At 40.6% G+C, this 15,418-nt stretch overlaps 2 protein-coding genes across 11 annotated transcripts in view; one reads left to right on the top strand and one right to left on the bottom strand.

The window, feature by feature from the left end:
* The first annotated feature begins 75 nt into the window (after nt 1-75).
* Nucleotides 76-8,331, top strand: LOC113495998 (odorant receptor 4-like). The gene is made up of 12 exons (XM_026875043.1): nt 76-2,211; nt 2,280-2,380; nt 2,735-2,895; nt 3,422-3,574; nt 4,085-4,264; nt 4,692-4,844; nt 5,331-5,457; nt 5,787-5,883; nt 6,333-6,434; nt 6,586-6,674; nt 6,943-7,009; nt 7,348-8,331. Exons 1-12 carry the CDS (start codon nt 2,158-2,160, stop codon nt 7,417-7,419), a joined length of 1,356 nt encoding a protein of 451 aa, XP_026730844.1. The 5' UTR covers nt 76-2,157; the 3' UTR covers nt 7,420-8,331.
* LOC113495989 overlaps nt 7,657-15,418 on the bottom strand; it is a 116,730-nt gene continuing 108,968 nt past the window's right edge. For 8 of the 10 annotated variants that reach the window (XM_026875023.1, XM_026875024.1, XM_026875026.1 and 5 more), the window contains 12 exons: nt 14,762-14,863; nt 14,045-14,222; nt 13,702-13,741; nt 13,256-13,335; nt 12,795-12,915; nt 12,283-12,408; nt 11,878-11,984; nt 11,272-11,428; nt 10,729-10,886; nt 10,342-10,473; nt 9,669-9,898; nt 7,657-9,421 (listed from right to left, as the gene is read on the bottom strand). In XM_026875023.1, coding sequence (XP_026730824.1) covers nt 9,309-9,421; nt 9,669-9,898; nt 10,342-10,473; nt 10,729-10,886; nt 11,272-11,428; nt 11,878-11,984; nt 12,283-12,408; nt 12,795-12,915; nt 13,256-13,335; nt 13,702-13,741; nt 14,045-14,222; nt 14,762-14,863 — 1,544 coding nt within the window. In that variant the 3' untranslated portion in view covers nt 7,657-9,308. The remainder of the gene's footprint in view (nt 9,422-9,668; nt 9,899-10,341; nt 10,474-10,728; nt 10,887-11,271; nt 11,429-11,877; nt 11,985-12,282; nt 12,409-12,794; nt 12,916-13,255; nt 13,336-13,701; nt 13,742-14,044; nt 14,223-14,761; nt 14,864-15,418) is intronic. The other 2 variants (XM_026875025.1, XM_026875031.1) reach the window with 2 other exon arrangements.

The following is a 15,418-nucleotide window of genomic DNA, read 5'->3' as shown; positions in this document are numbered from 1 at the left end:
TTTTTATTACACTTAGATATTATTTTAGTAGACTATGCCCCCTTGAAAAGGAGCAACCAGAAGTATTGCTAGGTACACAGGGCGTAGGATTTTCAACATTCTGCAGAAACAGATTCATCGTACAGATTACTTAATACAGATGCACGCCACATTCTTCTTTAGATTTATCGTTCTGTATTCAGGATAGACGATAGACACTTTAACCACTAGCAACTTTGTTACTTTTTCAAATCACTCGGATGTACTGAAGTGACGAGTCGGTCACGTCACTTGTCGACAAAAAACATTACTTTTCTCCACTAATACGTCGTAACATTGTCTAACTGCTAATAACTTTTACAATCACTGACCCTTATTATAAAGATCAGTTCCACTGTTACACAAACTAGATACTGCCAGATAAGCAGAAAGCATCACATTTAACACATCATCCATTGGTGTGATTTTCACGTCACGTCCAAAGATGCACTATGTTATTATAAATACGTAAATGGGTGCCGTTTTCGAAGATCTCGATGTATATTTCCACCATCAGCAGCACCAGATACGCTGAGAATACCGTCACTCCTGTCCAAGTCTTATTCTTGGGGTTACTATAACAAAATCTTGAACTTCTTTCCATCTTAACAAGAGATTTGGTAATGAGCTCTTTGGCTTTGAATCAAGGCCAGAGCTGTTTATTTATAGCATGACTCGTGTGCGTAGATTGTTACAGGTTAAAAGGGGTGAATAGGTTTGGAGGGGGATTAAACTAAAACTTATCATTGATAATAAGCTGTAATTAATAATTAATATTCAAACAATGGGGATGTAGACCAGTTTTTAAGGTAGGTTTGAAGAAGAAAAAAAACATTTTTTTACTGCCACAATTTTCTTTAAGCACGATCCGTATGATGGCTGAAGTTTATTTGTTAGAGCTTATTCTGTTTCCTGAATTTCTTTATAAAAATTGCCGTTCTGTTATTTGATTAACGTCCCTGTTGTTCAAACCTGAGCTGCGAATTTTATTAGTTAGTATTAGTAGAGCCACTTCCGAAATAACTATAATATTACTTTAAATACTAGCTCTAGGCCATCCGAAAGCAACAGATGGCATCGACCAAGCCGCCATGTTGGATGCGTTAGTCCTGGACCCCAATTCCGCTATTTACAAGTGCCGATTAATGTATGCCAATTGGATTAAATTTAACACTGTTCTTATTCTCCTAAGCATTTTGCCAAACTTGGATCCGTAAACAGCCTCACGGATTTATTAGTAGTAGTTGTTAAAGTTATTGTGCGAAGACCCTCTGTCGCGCCTCAAGCTACTATCCCTTACCCTCTTGAAACTCGCTTCGAAACGTAGTAAAAGGGAGGAACAGGAAAAAAAATCTCTACTTGTAAAATCCCTTGTATCCATTTTAGTCATTACTTATTCTTATCTGCATTATTCTATACATTATTAAAGGTTTAATTACCTTTACAGGGATTAATTTCCAATACATAATAAATAAGTGCCGGAGGGCGAAAAGGGTGGAGGATGTAATTATATTAAACTCTTTTTAATAACAGCCGAGCTCAATTATACTAAGAAATAAAAACTTATTAAATATTGCTGTGATATAATAATTACACAAGCGGAGACAACTGGATATTAAGAGTGAGCGCGCACTACGTGCAAAGTTTTGGAGACGCTTTTGTGGATATTGATCGCTGTTGCTATTTACACATCTTTGTCACTGTTAATATTCTACGTTTGCGGCCTTATTGTTCCCGAAAACAGAACGTACCTATGCATTTCTTTTCAGATTTTGATAATAATTCACGGTATAAAGGTAACCTAGCTACGTGTAAAGTGTCCCCGTGTACAACTTTAAAAAGGACCGGGTCCCTTCCTGTGAAGTTATCCCGCGAAAATATATAAAATAAACATATGATGCAAAAGAGGCAGATTCATATTGTTATTATAGCTGGGTGATCCTCATAAAGTCACCTGACGAGTTCCTATCCTAGGTGTAAAATATAGTGTGCGCTGTTCCTAATGCGGACTAAGAATTCAACCAACTCTGTAATTTTCTGAGGTTTGTATTTATTCATACACTTTCATATAATTACGAATATCTGTTTTACTGTACCTACGTCGATTTGTATCACAAGGAATTGTTAGTCGGCAGCGAGATGACGTCTTTATTTAAGAAATATTGTTTCGGGAGAAAGAAGCAGAATGAACGAGTAAGTACTTGAATTTGTGCCCGATCAAAATGCTTGACGATATAAATTATAATGACATTGATTTCTAGGTGTATGGCGTGGAAGACTACGACGAATCCTATGTGTCGACTAAGAAAGTGTTAAATTGGGTCTTCATCCGGATGACGCACAATATATCGGAGAAAACCACGTCAGTTCCTGTCATTTAAATTTCAGTCATTATAATTAAACTCAAAATTAATTTAATTATCTTAAAAAAAGGTGCTTCCACATGAACTAACGCTTGCAGTTGTCTAAACAAAGGGTCACGGTGCAGGGTGGTATGCTAGAATACTCAGAAGTTAGAAGGTGGTACTTTATAAGACAACATAATAACTGACTTCACCCTGTTTCGCGTATCATATGTCCTCTTCCTAAGAGCTTTAATTATATAAATAAAACCTCAACAAATCTAATAGACTTCCAACAGATCGGCGATTTCGAAAACATAGCTTTGATGATAAACCTAATTTTCTAAAATTCACCTCTATTTACCCTATGCCAGTAAGTTTTGGGACATGGTGTACTGGTTCGAGATGGCGAACCTGATGTGCGCGGCGCCCTCAGAGCTGGTCAGCATGATGACCACGGCCTACGAGGCGCAGACCTTCCGCGACTCCATCAAGGTGTTCCGCATGATGCCCTGCTTTGGATGCGTCGTCTTAGGTACCATGGAACTGACGTGACTGTATTACTTTCTTTGTTCTTTTATAATAATTATTTGGTTCGGTCGGTTCGGTTGTCTGGGTCATTAATGCAAAATTTAAGGGACTTGATCCGTTTTTTTCTTTTCATTCCCGGGATAATTTCATGGAAAGAGATCCAATACTTTTTTAAAGGCGTGCTCGGGGACACTAGTCCAACATGCAGGGTTGTTGTGTTGTGTCACTTGATATGGTCTGCCAAGATAGGCAGCAGTGAGAAACACCATTGGGAGCGCTAGGAATTTAGAATTGACTTACAAATAGCAGTTGCAATTTGATATAGTCAGTCTGCCTCGACTATTGATCTTATTATGGAATTCTAACTTCTTTGAAGCTTAAACTGCAATTAGTTGCCATTTATTAGTCGAATACCTTATTTGAGGACTTAAACGAAACTAAATTTATACCGATTGAGTAGGTACGCCATTTTGATTACTTTAATTCGAAATTGCATCAAAGGAGTGTAGCCATCAACATGTCACGTGTAGCGATGGTGAAATCAGTAAAGATGGTGCTGCACCGGCCAGTGTTCGAGAACCTGGTGACGGAGCTGCGCGGCATGTGGCCCAAGGGTGAGGTCACGGAGGAGGAGCATCTCATCATCAGCCGAGCACTCAAACAGCTCAACTTCATCGTCAAAGGTTTGTCGAATGCGTCGCTTTGGTTGATGATCTTAGCGTTAGTATTTAAGCAATTAAGATGATTGCGGGGACAATCTGGTCTAAAAACTACCAATAAAAACAGCTTAAAATAGCTGTTTTATATATTATTATAGTCTAATAAATACAAAATTGTGATTGTGTGAATGGTGATTGGATTGGACTAACATGTTTGTCTAGAAGGGTGTACCGTCTTGTTCTTTTTATAAGTATATTTTTATGAGTTAATCTAAATAAGTAGTCTGATCAATCCGACTCTAGCGAAGTTTGCAAATGTTTAGACAAAAAGATAATGATGAGTCGAATGAGTTGGCTTTTCCTTCTGATTCCTGCGTAAAAGTATGCAGTAAAAAACTTTTTCTCCTTGGGATATACCTAACCCGGCAAACATATACAGGTACCTGGTATAGACATACGAGTCTTGTAATCTTGATCTGATCTTAGATAACATCCGTGTGACATATTTCGGTTCCTCATCTTTCCAAGCTACAGGGTACTACTGGTGTAACAACGCGCTGCTGATCAGTTTCCTGTGCCCGCCGTACTTTGTGACGCTGGCGCGGTACCTGGGGCACGACGGACCAATGGGCCTGCACTTCCTGTACTGGCTGCCGTACGACCCCTACCGCCCTGGGTATTACGAGTTCACGCTCGTCTTACAGACCTGGCACGGTAAGAGAGTTTGGCGAAATGGGGAAAAACTCTTTTTTTTATCCTTACGGTAAGTATGATGTTAATGGAAATAAATCTACTTGACGGAGGGAAAAAAAACACCAAACTACTTAATTTATTAATTAATTGTTGTTTCCATATGGTTATTAGTGAAAATTGTATACATCAAACCCAACCCTTCATGGCCAAAAAATGTTTTGTGTGAACGTTTAAAACTAAAAACGAAATCGGTCAAACAGATTTTTATCGAACATGTCTAAGAACAATCGCATAAAATTGACCAAAACCTTTAATCAAAATAAACTGACTTCAAATCACGGTATCCGTTCGGCAGATACGATGCAGACACAGACGTCAAGCTTATAACACTCTCTTTTTGTGTCGGGGCTTAAAAAAATATGTTTCTGGGTGGGTGGCATGTGTTTAGCGCTGGTAGTGATCTGGTGCAACGTGGCGTGGGACATCCTGTTCTGCACGTTCCTGTGCCACATCACGACGCAGTTCGACCTGCTGGCGCGCCGCGTCTCCCGCCTCTTCCACGTCACCGTGGATCACCAGCTCGTCACCTCTTATCCACTTGGTTTGTTTCATTCTGTCCAATGTTTTGTAATAATACTAATAAGGGACTGGACCTGCGATCGCTATCATTGTGATAGCTTATACTTTAAATATTGAGCATTGAGATAATGAGCCAAACAGTCAACAGCATTCTAGATAACGACCATGATAAGTACCGCGTATATGAAAATGCCTTTGAGACAAGTTAGCCAACGGTTGATAACGTTTAGTGTATTATGCTGACTTGCTGAGTTGAGGAAACCCAAATTTTGGTTGAAAACTGGGGTTTACCAATACTATAAAGTTTTCAAAATAATCATCGATTTAAGTGTACTTCTAAAGTAATTCGGAGTTCAAGGGCAAAATTTCAAGTCTTGATTTTTTTTAAAACCCTTTTTTATCAACCTCAAGCCCAAGTTGTAGATCTTAAAATTGTCTACAAATATGGTTGTAACTTGATTTTGGGAGCAGTTTATGTAATACATTATTATTGATCACTTTCTAACAGCTGCCATAAGTGCCGATCTAGTGCGCTGTGAAGGCGAGGGCATCGGCTCGTACAGCCACCAGCACTGGGACCTCAGACACAAGAAGGAGCTCACTGATATTGTCTTACGACATCATGCACTCATCAGGTATTTATTCAGTTGTTTCATGCCCAAGGTTATTTTTTCTTACTCCCGTACTAAGGTATATAATCTTTGTTTACAATAGAACTGCAATGCAAACGGAAGTCGGATTGCAGATTTGCAGTCGGCGGACAAAAAAAAAAAATTAAAATACTATATATTTTATTGATTTCCATAGAATTCTGGTGTTTAACTTTGATTTTTGTCCCGATATTACTTGTTCGAGTACACCTACATTTTAAATCTGATAGTTTCGTGGACTTATTTTGTTTATTTATTACTTTGCGAAAATTACAATAATAAGCAAGTAACTAGCCTTTTGCCATGTTGTGCAGGTTGGCAAGTGATGTGGAGAAGATGTTCAGCCTGGCGCTACTCATCAACTTCATGAACAGCTCCATCATCATCTGTTTCTGCGGGTTCTGCTGCGTTGTAAGTTATTGATGGCTATTGGTTCCTTTATTTTTGGGCCTTACAACACAGACAATACAGTAGCTCCCATTTAATGATGATCTTGCAACAGTACTACAGATATGAGACGAGTTCTTTTGAATAAAGCATTTAGTATTTTAGATCAGATAGAATTTATAGAGAAAAGAAACCGTTTTTCGTAGCTGACAGAAATAGCTGATATTTTATAAATGTAGCTTAGGTAGTTCTTAGACTGATAGACCACTGACAAAAGTAGAATCAGTGATGTTTAAAGTGTGTAAGTGTCTATGTGTCATGGTAGTCAGTGAGAACGGTACGGCCTGGCCCCAGACCATAGGGAACAGGATGGCATTTCGCCACACACTTCCATGTTCAGGTCAGACGTAGTTTTTGCAGGATACGCCAATATCTAGCAATGGATCGATGTTTACACCTTGTAAAATTCCCAGTTGATCGAGAAATGGAACGAGATAGCTTACAAGTCGTTCTTGGTGACAGCGTTGTCACAGACCTGGCTACTCTGCTGGTACGGACAGAAGCTCATTGATACTGTGAGTTACCCCAGCATTAATTAAATATGCTATATTCTAGTATTATTGTATCAATATTTTTCTTTATCAAAGCGGTAGCAAATTTGCGTTATCGTAGCGGTAATCGAAAAATCTCTGAATTTCATTGATGAATTTTAATTTATTTTTACAGAGCCGAAATCTGGCGCAGGCTCTATACAACTGTGGCTGGTACAACGGCTCTAAGAGAGTCAAAAGTGCTATTCTGATTATGCTGCACAGGTGAATATTATTTTACTTAGTTTTAAATGTATTTCAAAAGCAAATGTTACCATAGATTTTATTCAATTTTATTTTAGACTGGCAAGACCATAAAATTGTAAATTTAATTTTTTTTTTTTGTTTTTGGTCACTGTCATTTCCACAATTACTGCGTAAAAAGCAAAACTTAGGTTTGAAACTAGTCAGGCGACAGGAAGGATTTAGGAACCAAAACTACTGGGTTAATAAATAAAACAAGTGTATAACATTAAAAATATTTTATTTTCAGGTCGCAGAAGGAGATCCACGTGACGACATATGGTTTCTCTGCCATATCACTGGCTAGTTACAGCACGGTGAGGCTGTGTACCTCGGGCACCCGCCGACACGACCGATACGATTTTACCTAAGTCTTTTCATAAATCAATACTCTTTAAATGTCATAGTCATGAAGACATTTACTACATAGTTATATCGTATCGGACACTGCCGCAGTGTCATGAGCTAAATTTAGTAAGTTGTTTTTAAGGTGTGTTCACATATAGCGAATGCGACGTGACTTAAGCTCGTTTTTTTTTTGTGGTAACAGCCTACATGTTCTGTATATACAAGGCAGCGTGAGCCGCTATCGCCAGATGTGAACACACCTTTAGTAATTACAGTAAAAATTTCAAAATATTTTTACTCTTTTCAGATCATAAAAACGGCGTGGTCTTACTTCACACTGTTACTGAACTTCTTCAAAGATAAGAATGATAGTCTCTAGAGCAAGCTTCTTAGCATCAAAATGTCGTTCGTAGTAATATTAACTTATCCTTAGAAATGATTTATTATCTTTACTGATGAAAAAATAGAGTATCAAAAGTGTTCTTTGTTTTCAGATATTTATAGAAAAATATTGATTGCATTTATTCTATTTGAACATTACTTTAGTAAATATTATAGGATTGTAGTCTTGTCATAACCTAACTTTGTCTATTGAATCACAAATAAAACACAGACGTTAGATTTGCATCTTATTTTATTGATTTGTCCTCGCAGAAGTATCTTTTCGCTTATGTTCGGACTTACAAGGATTATTTTTTTTCTTCGGCTACTTACATTACATTACAACGTTTTTATAAAGAAATCACAATGTGTATGCGACCGCCGCCGCCGCCGCGCCGCCGCGCCACTCATACACTCGCTCAAAGTAAATTTAATCAGTCGTTTTTTACACATAACTCGAAAACATTTACAAAAACACCGCGCGTTGCTCTAATATCACCGGGCCATGCGGGCCATGCGGCCATGCGGCCATGCGGGCCGGGCATGCGCGTGCATGCGGCCATGTCGTGCGGAGTGTCGCATGTAGAGCGGCGCGCGAGTTCCGCGCCTGGCGCGGCCCGGCCGGCCGCGACCCCGCCAACTAACAAAACCAAATCAAATCTCTGATTCAACTCTTAGCTAACCTGTATAATTACAAATGCATATACATAATAACCATACACTTTTACATATGTATATAATTTATATAACTTAGGCTACTCCGTTAACGTTACGCTATATGTATAATAAGGGTTTGACAGTTCCGAGTCGCGTACAGCTTCGTCGAGCTCGGAGGCCGTTCCGGACTTCGCTGCGGCGGACCGATATACACAAACTTTACATAAACGAAACGACACAATGCTATTTACAATACGAAATTAACAAATGATCAATTGAACTACGCGTACTCTAGGTAATGGATGAGGCGACAGCGAAATCCGAAGCGAAGCGATACAAAATGTTCTTAACTAAGGAGGCAGCCGCGCCCCCGTCGCGTCTCGACCTTACTGCTACGAGGAATCTGCGAAATGCATGCCGGGGCAATTGTCAATCACACAATACGCGTCTTTATACAATAATATACAAGTACCTAAGTGTAGCTAAGTTATGGACGAAGTCGCTCGGAGCCCAGCCTAGTGCGGCCCTGTCGGAGTGGCGATGGAAGACTGGATTCAAAATACATTTCTTATTTACTTTTATATCGTTTAATCACCGAAACGTTCGCTTTAAATCTGCCACTTATAATAATGATTGAGGTAAGATTGCGTCTCTCAGCGGCAGTGCTACTAATCACGTGAATGTTGCCATCCATCGCGGCGCGGGCGCAGCGGGGCCTGGCTGGGCCTAGCAGTGGCGCCCGCTCGCCCGCCGCCGCGTTAACTACAGTTAGACGAGAAATAATTGAAACAACTCAATAACTAAATAAATAACAATTCGTAATGATATTCTCACTAATCGACAGCATATATTTCCATAAGCGTATCGAGCTCCGCAGCGGATGTGCGCTGCGGACAGTGCGCGCCGTCGCGTGCCTCTAACTATCATTCAAATTCGCTTACTACCGGACATTTAAAGCTTCCCACAACACATGAACGGTATTTAATCCCTGCATTACAACGTAAGAAGATTTATAAATATACAATTTTAGTACCATCGTCTATAGGATTAGTTAAACACGAATAGATCCAACGGGTCAGCGTATTGACAGCGGACACTCGGCGAGTCGCCACGGGCGTCGGGCCCGTCGCGTCAGAAACATAGGGCCGACCGGGTGGTGGAGGTGACGGCGTATGTACAGGAGTGGGGGCTGGAGCCCGGCGTGGCCACCAGCAGCGCGAGCCTCGGGCGTCAGTCCTCGTCCGACAGCGGCTCGTACTGCGCGGACATCAGCGGCGCCGGCTCCGGCGGCGGCGGCGCGGCCGGCGGCGCCGAGCTGCTGCCCGCCGGGTTGCTGCTCGACGCTGCAACAACACATGGAAACACGTTTCATAAACAGTCTCGTTTCAAGATTTATTTTACTGTCATTGATGTACAAGTTCTTCTTTTTCAAATGCGTGCCAAGTTATTGGACGTTCAAATGCTAGAAGTTCAAGGGAAAAGTAGGAAACCATATTTAATGATAATTACCGCGGCTATCTGAGCCACTGGCACAGTAAAAAGAACTTAAGTATAATAATCATAAAAGGGTAACATATAGCGGGTACTGACCATCACCAGCGGCGGCGGCCACGTTGAGCGCGGAGAAGGGGTACGCGTAGCCGGCGGTGGGGAAGGCGAGCGGCTTGGCGCGCTCGTCCGCGTCGGAGCGCATGACCTCGACGATGCGGTTGGTGACGTAGTCGAAGGCCGTGAGCACGCCGCCCGCGCCCGCGCCCGCGCCCGCCGCGCCAGACCCGCCCGCCCCGCCCACGCAGCTGTAGCGGCGGTTACTGTTGTTCCTGACACACAAATAAATAAAATCGTGAAATCAAAGTATTTGTTAAATTATTTCACATGCATCCAAATTCGATGGAGTTATACCATTTCATTGAGGAGCTTCTATGGCCATCGCCTAGGTGCATCATCAGTTATCAATTATTTCAGAAATCACCACGTAGGATTTCCGATCCACGTGGTTCGATCCCCGCGTAGGACATTCATTTGCGTAATCTACGAATGATTGTAATGAGTCTGGGTGTCTTTGTGCCTAAGACTTAAACATTTGTGAAAACTGCCGCGCCACAAAGATTTTATTTCTCAAAACGGGAGGAGTTTTAAAAAAAAATCTTCATCTTAATTTAAGTCTACTTTCTCCTTCACGAAACACGATAAGCTCCAATAATAATAGCTATACATACATCAAATCCTTTTTATAATTTCTGTATATAGTAGTATATCGTACCTGTTGGCAGGATGGTTGTCAGGCGGCGACACTGGCTCGAGGTATGGCGCGTGCTTGGGCGCGTCGCGTCGCTTCCACTCCTCGCCGGCGCCGCTCACGTAGCCCTCCGAGTTGCCCATGCTGAATCGGTTGCTGAACATTAGAGTGGCCTTACTATCAAATGTTCCAGATAAAGACTGTGCTTGTAGGCCAAGCATCGATATGAATGGATGGTAGGAACTATTGGAATTAAGGGTTTTTTCTTTATATTTATAGATTACAAAACACTAAGCAAAGTTGAAAGTTATTGGTAAGGTATACTTCATATATTGTAATTATAATCAATTTTATCCAATTGTAGGTGATTTTGTTTCCTTGTCTACGTATATAATAGTCTATTTTCCTTACTTGTGGTGCATGATGGAGGTGGTGGGGCTGCAGAAGTCCCTGGTGATGATGTTGGAGGCCAGGTCTCCCAGCTTGATGCTGGTGGTGTGGGCTGCTGCTGCCGCTGCCGCCGCTTGCTCCTCGCGCTCGGCTGGCGTGGGCCCGCGGTCTGGCCGGTCCTATAGTGACAAAATATTTATTATACGAATTAATATGTATTATGACCAGCTGAGTCCGCAAATTTGTTCACGTGTAAGTGAAATTGGTCAGATTTTTTTGGTTTTACGGAGATCTGTTACGGGGTATTATACATTTTAATAATGTTAAAAAACCAGCCTTTACTAAAACGTCATTGCTTAATTCATTTTTCCTCACTGGTATTGTGTGTCTGGACCTATACTGCATTTGGGTAATTTTGATTATAAGATTTTCATATCAACAGCAAAATTTACTTGTTAAATTACACAATTTCTACAATTTCTCTTGTTACACTTTAAGACATTTTTAAGGCAGTTACTACTACAAATCACTATAAATAATAATAAAATAAGAATGTGTAGTTACCGGAAACCGTTGGTCGGAGCTCTGGCTGATCTGGTGCGTGATGATGGCGTCGATGAGCGAGGCGGCCGTCAGCGTGCCCTCGGGGGGCCGCGCGCGGGCCTCCGCCGCGCCCGCCGCGCCGCCCGCGCCCGCCGGGACCGACGACACGACCGGACGCCTGCACAGCAATAGGGACATGATGATTAATGTTGTATGTGAAAGGGTAGGACATGAACGTCTATGAACCTTGTCAGATATACTAGCTTAATGGTATTACTTTATAGTTTTTCTGTTATATAAGAAGCTGACCCAGCAAACGTGTTTCGTCACGGTGCAGAAAAAAACTTGGTTTACTTAGGGAAATGAACCACCAGACCTAGTCCATTTGCACACTAAATTCCATGAGAATGGGTCAAGCTGTTAAGGGGGAGTTGAAATACAAACAATCCAACACAAGAATTGTATGTATAAGACTAGTCCGTGGCTTGCGTAGTTGTTAGTTGCTGCAAAGAGCAGCCTAGGTATTATTTCAGCATGTTAGCTGCCGTTTTAATAAATTTGATGTAATTAATTTACTGATTAGGTTTATTGTGATCAGAAAACTTATTTAGTAAGTAGTATACGTACGTGTCTTTCCTTTCGATATGATGCGGTGTCTGCGCGCGCGGCTTGCCGGGCGTACTGTACGTGACGGACTGGATCATGCGCCGCTCACCGTCCTGCGACGACACGCTCTGTGCAACAAAAAATAATCATATTATTCAATTCTAGGCCATCGCAAATATAGTTATTTTAATATTCATCGAAACTACTACCTTACAAAATAAGGAAACCATAATCATATCATAAATCGCCAACATAGCTGTCAAAAATATTGACAGCACCAATAGCCGAGTAGTTGATATCAGCACGTAAAATCAAGTGTGTAGCGGGTTTGATCCCGATCACGTACTTTGATCGCATAATTCGCAGATCTGTCCAACCATTTGATACTAACACGTATTGCTCTAATATTAAAGTTGTATATAGTACCATAGCATGCTGCATATGATGTCGTTGTTCCTGTATGATCTGAGACTGGTGTTGTTGTTGCTGTTGGCTCTGATGCTGCTGCTGTTGCTGTTGTTGCTGCTCGGCGTGTCGCTCTTGCATCGCGTGCTGTAACAACACACATTTTAATAGATCAATATTGTTATACTATTTAAGACATCATCTTTCACAAGAAACCTCCATCTTAGCCTCTTCCCAACTGTGTTGGGAGTTTTTACTACTACACTACTTGATATGACTGACTATCTGACCTCCTCAGCCCATTCATTTAGAAAACACCGTACCCTTCAGTTTCACTGGTTGTCAGACTATATAGCTTCTGACTTCCCGTACCGACTGTCAAAGAAATTTTCTCGTTTTCCACGGACATATCAAGCGTAGCTTAACTTGTGGTCAATCAACTCGTGCAGTTGTGGTTTAGACACGAGATTTATCCTCATGATATAAAACTTAGTACTGTCAAAATTAGCTCTTGTCATGGTAATGTTATTTACCATGGAGTGCTGCATATGATGCTGTCGTTCATGAATGATCTGCGTCTGGTGTTGTTGTTGGTTCTGATGCTGTTGCTGCTCCATCGCGTGTCGCTCGTGGATCGCGTGCATTGCGCGCTCGCTGTACACACAATACGAGGATTATAACATGTGAATGTCTTAAATTAAAAGATGACAATATGAAGATCGGGTAGCTTATTCACATTTAAACACAGTTAATAGTATGCATAGTAGGTTACTAAAAATATTAATATTTGATTGATAAAGTTTTTTTTTAACATGCAACCGACTTCAAGTAAAAACTACTGAGTAAAACTTTATGAAATTGGGATCAAATGACAGCTATTTTACGTTAAATGAAAAAAGAATCAACAAAATCGGTACAGAACCTCGTCCTTTTCGAAGTAAGTTAAATATATAATTATTCTAAGATAAATTGAGCATGACAAAGAGGTACTCACGCGTCTCTCCGCTGTATTTGTATTTGTCTATCTCTCTCTATGTATTGAGATTGAGATGGGACTCTTCTGTCTAACATTTGCTGTAAACAAAAACAAAAAATAATTTAAAAATCGCACTTATAAATAACCATCACCATAGAGAAATAATATTCTCACATTAACAATTATATTTCATATTTTTAACTTTAAGGAGTGGACATTTGATTACTATTGACTGTACTGTATCGACTAGCCTATTGGTATAGCGGTTCACTTCTCCCAGGACAAATGTTTGTGTGATGAGCACGATCATTTGTTTTGTGTCCGGGTGTAAGAATGTAGTAGTACCACTTATAAAAGCTTTGATTAGTTTGAGGCTTGGTAGCTTGTGTGAAAGTTGTGGAATATTATGATATACTGTTGACATTAAACTAAATTTGAATAGTGTGAAATCATTAATAACTTACCGGAAACTGTGAGCTGATCTGGAATTTTTGCGCCATCATTCTGTAAAAAAAAGATAACTTTTATTTAGTAAAAATACATTGAACATTTTATAATATTATATCATGCTATCAGTAGTTTTCTTTATTGTCTATACATTGTTGTAATATTAGAATTTTAAAGTGTCGTACACATTTACAAATATGTTAATTTATACAAAACGAACACGAATACAAAGTTTTTTACTATGAGTTTTGATCATGTTTCGATTTCAAGTATCTGGTTAGGGTAAATTTCAATTCTACTTGCAAGCCATCATTAGCAAAACAAACAAACTGACAACTCGTAAATGTTAACGTATTGTACCTTAAGTCGTGGTGTTGCTGCTGCTGTTGCTGCTGCTGTTGTTGCTGCTGCTGTTGTTGCTGTTGCTGTTGTTGTTGCTGCTTGGACTCGGGCTTGCCGTCCGGCTGCGAGCCGCGCGGCACCGGCAACGCCGTCGCCGCCGACGCTACGTCAACCAACGAAGTAAACGCTTCGTGACCTGCAGAACATTGTTAGTTTAGTAATTAGATTGTAAGTTCGGTTATTGAAAAAATAGGCAGAACTATTTAAGTGAATAATACGATATTTTGTCTGTGATAGTACCATGACATTTGAAACTCATAGGCGCACACAATACTACAGTTAAGCTCTTCGTATACAAAGCTACAGTCTTAGATACCAGACGATTTCTTTTTCATCGAAATTTGAACTCTGGAATGTATCGCCGGAGACTAAAGTCATCGGATATAGGAGACTTGTTAACCCTCTATACGAAGCGCCTCAATAACTCAAGCAGCCAACTCGTAATACAATCAAACAAAATGCGCTATGCATATTTACTTCTGCATTTAAAATATCAAAAACAACTGCCATCAAATATACAACTGTCTAAGTTCGTTACAATGTTATGAGTTTACGGCTAACTACATACAGATACAGGAGAGATCCGCGAGGTCTAACCAGGTCCATATAGACAAGCTGAAGCTCTACAGTAAGCATGAGATCTGTAGGATCCGTAAAACCTGGCAAGTAGTGTACCTGGAAGCGGATGCGGATGTGGGTGCGGCTGTGGGTAGGTCGGCGTGTGCCGCTGTATCACGGACCCGGAGTCTCGAAACTGCGGCGACGTGGCCCGCTCATCTTGGAGCATGAATAAGACAAGCTATAGAGCGCTATCTCAACGTTCGTGGTATACATTTTTATACCTAATACACATACATTTGGGAGGTACCCCGTAACAATCGCGTGAGATATATAAGAATAGGAACTCATTAAGGTATAAGGTACATCTGTCGACAGTTCAGTTTGTTCACTCGTTTCTTGGTTACGAGGTCGTTGGCGCATCTGAGACAGAGATAGGAGGTCCGTGCAGGCGCTCTATATGTCTTGTTCATACTCCGTTGTGTGGTGTTGACATTGATCTAATGATACCAACTACTGGCGGATTCCGATCTACATCGACATTATCGATGTTTTTCATTGAGGTTGTGTTTGTTAGTTAGTAAAGGGAGGATTGTGAGTCAGTGCAGTAGCAAGACAAACGACAGACTTTTGGCTCCTGTTTGGCTGAATTTGTATCCCAGATTTCGTTTCTACTTCTGATTGACCGATTTATTTAAGAGGAATATTTGAGACGAAAATTTCAGCCATATTCAAAAACGATACATAGCAATAGTCATCCTTATATATGATACT

This window comes from Trichoplusia ni, chromosome 7, assembly GCF_003590095.1.
Source record: "Trichoplusia ni isolate ovarian cell line Hi5 chromosome 7, tn1, whole genome shotgun sequence".
NCBI classification, from domain to species: domain Eukaryota; kingdom Metazoa; phylum Arthropoda; class Insecta; order Lepidoptera; family Noctuidae; genus Trichoplusia; species Trichoplusia ni.
This window is presented reverse-complemented; position numbering and strand designations above follow the sequence as displayed.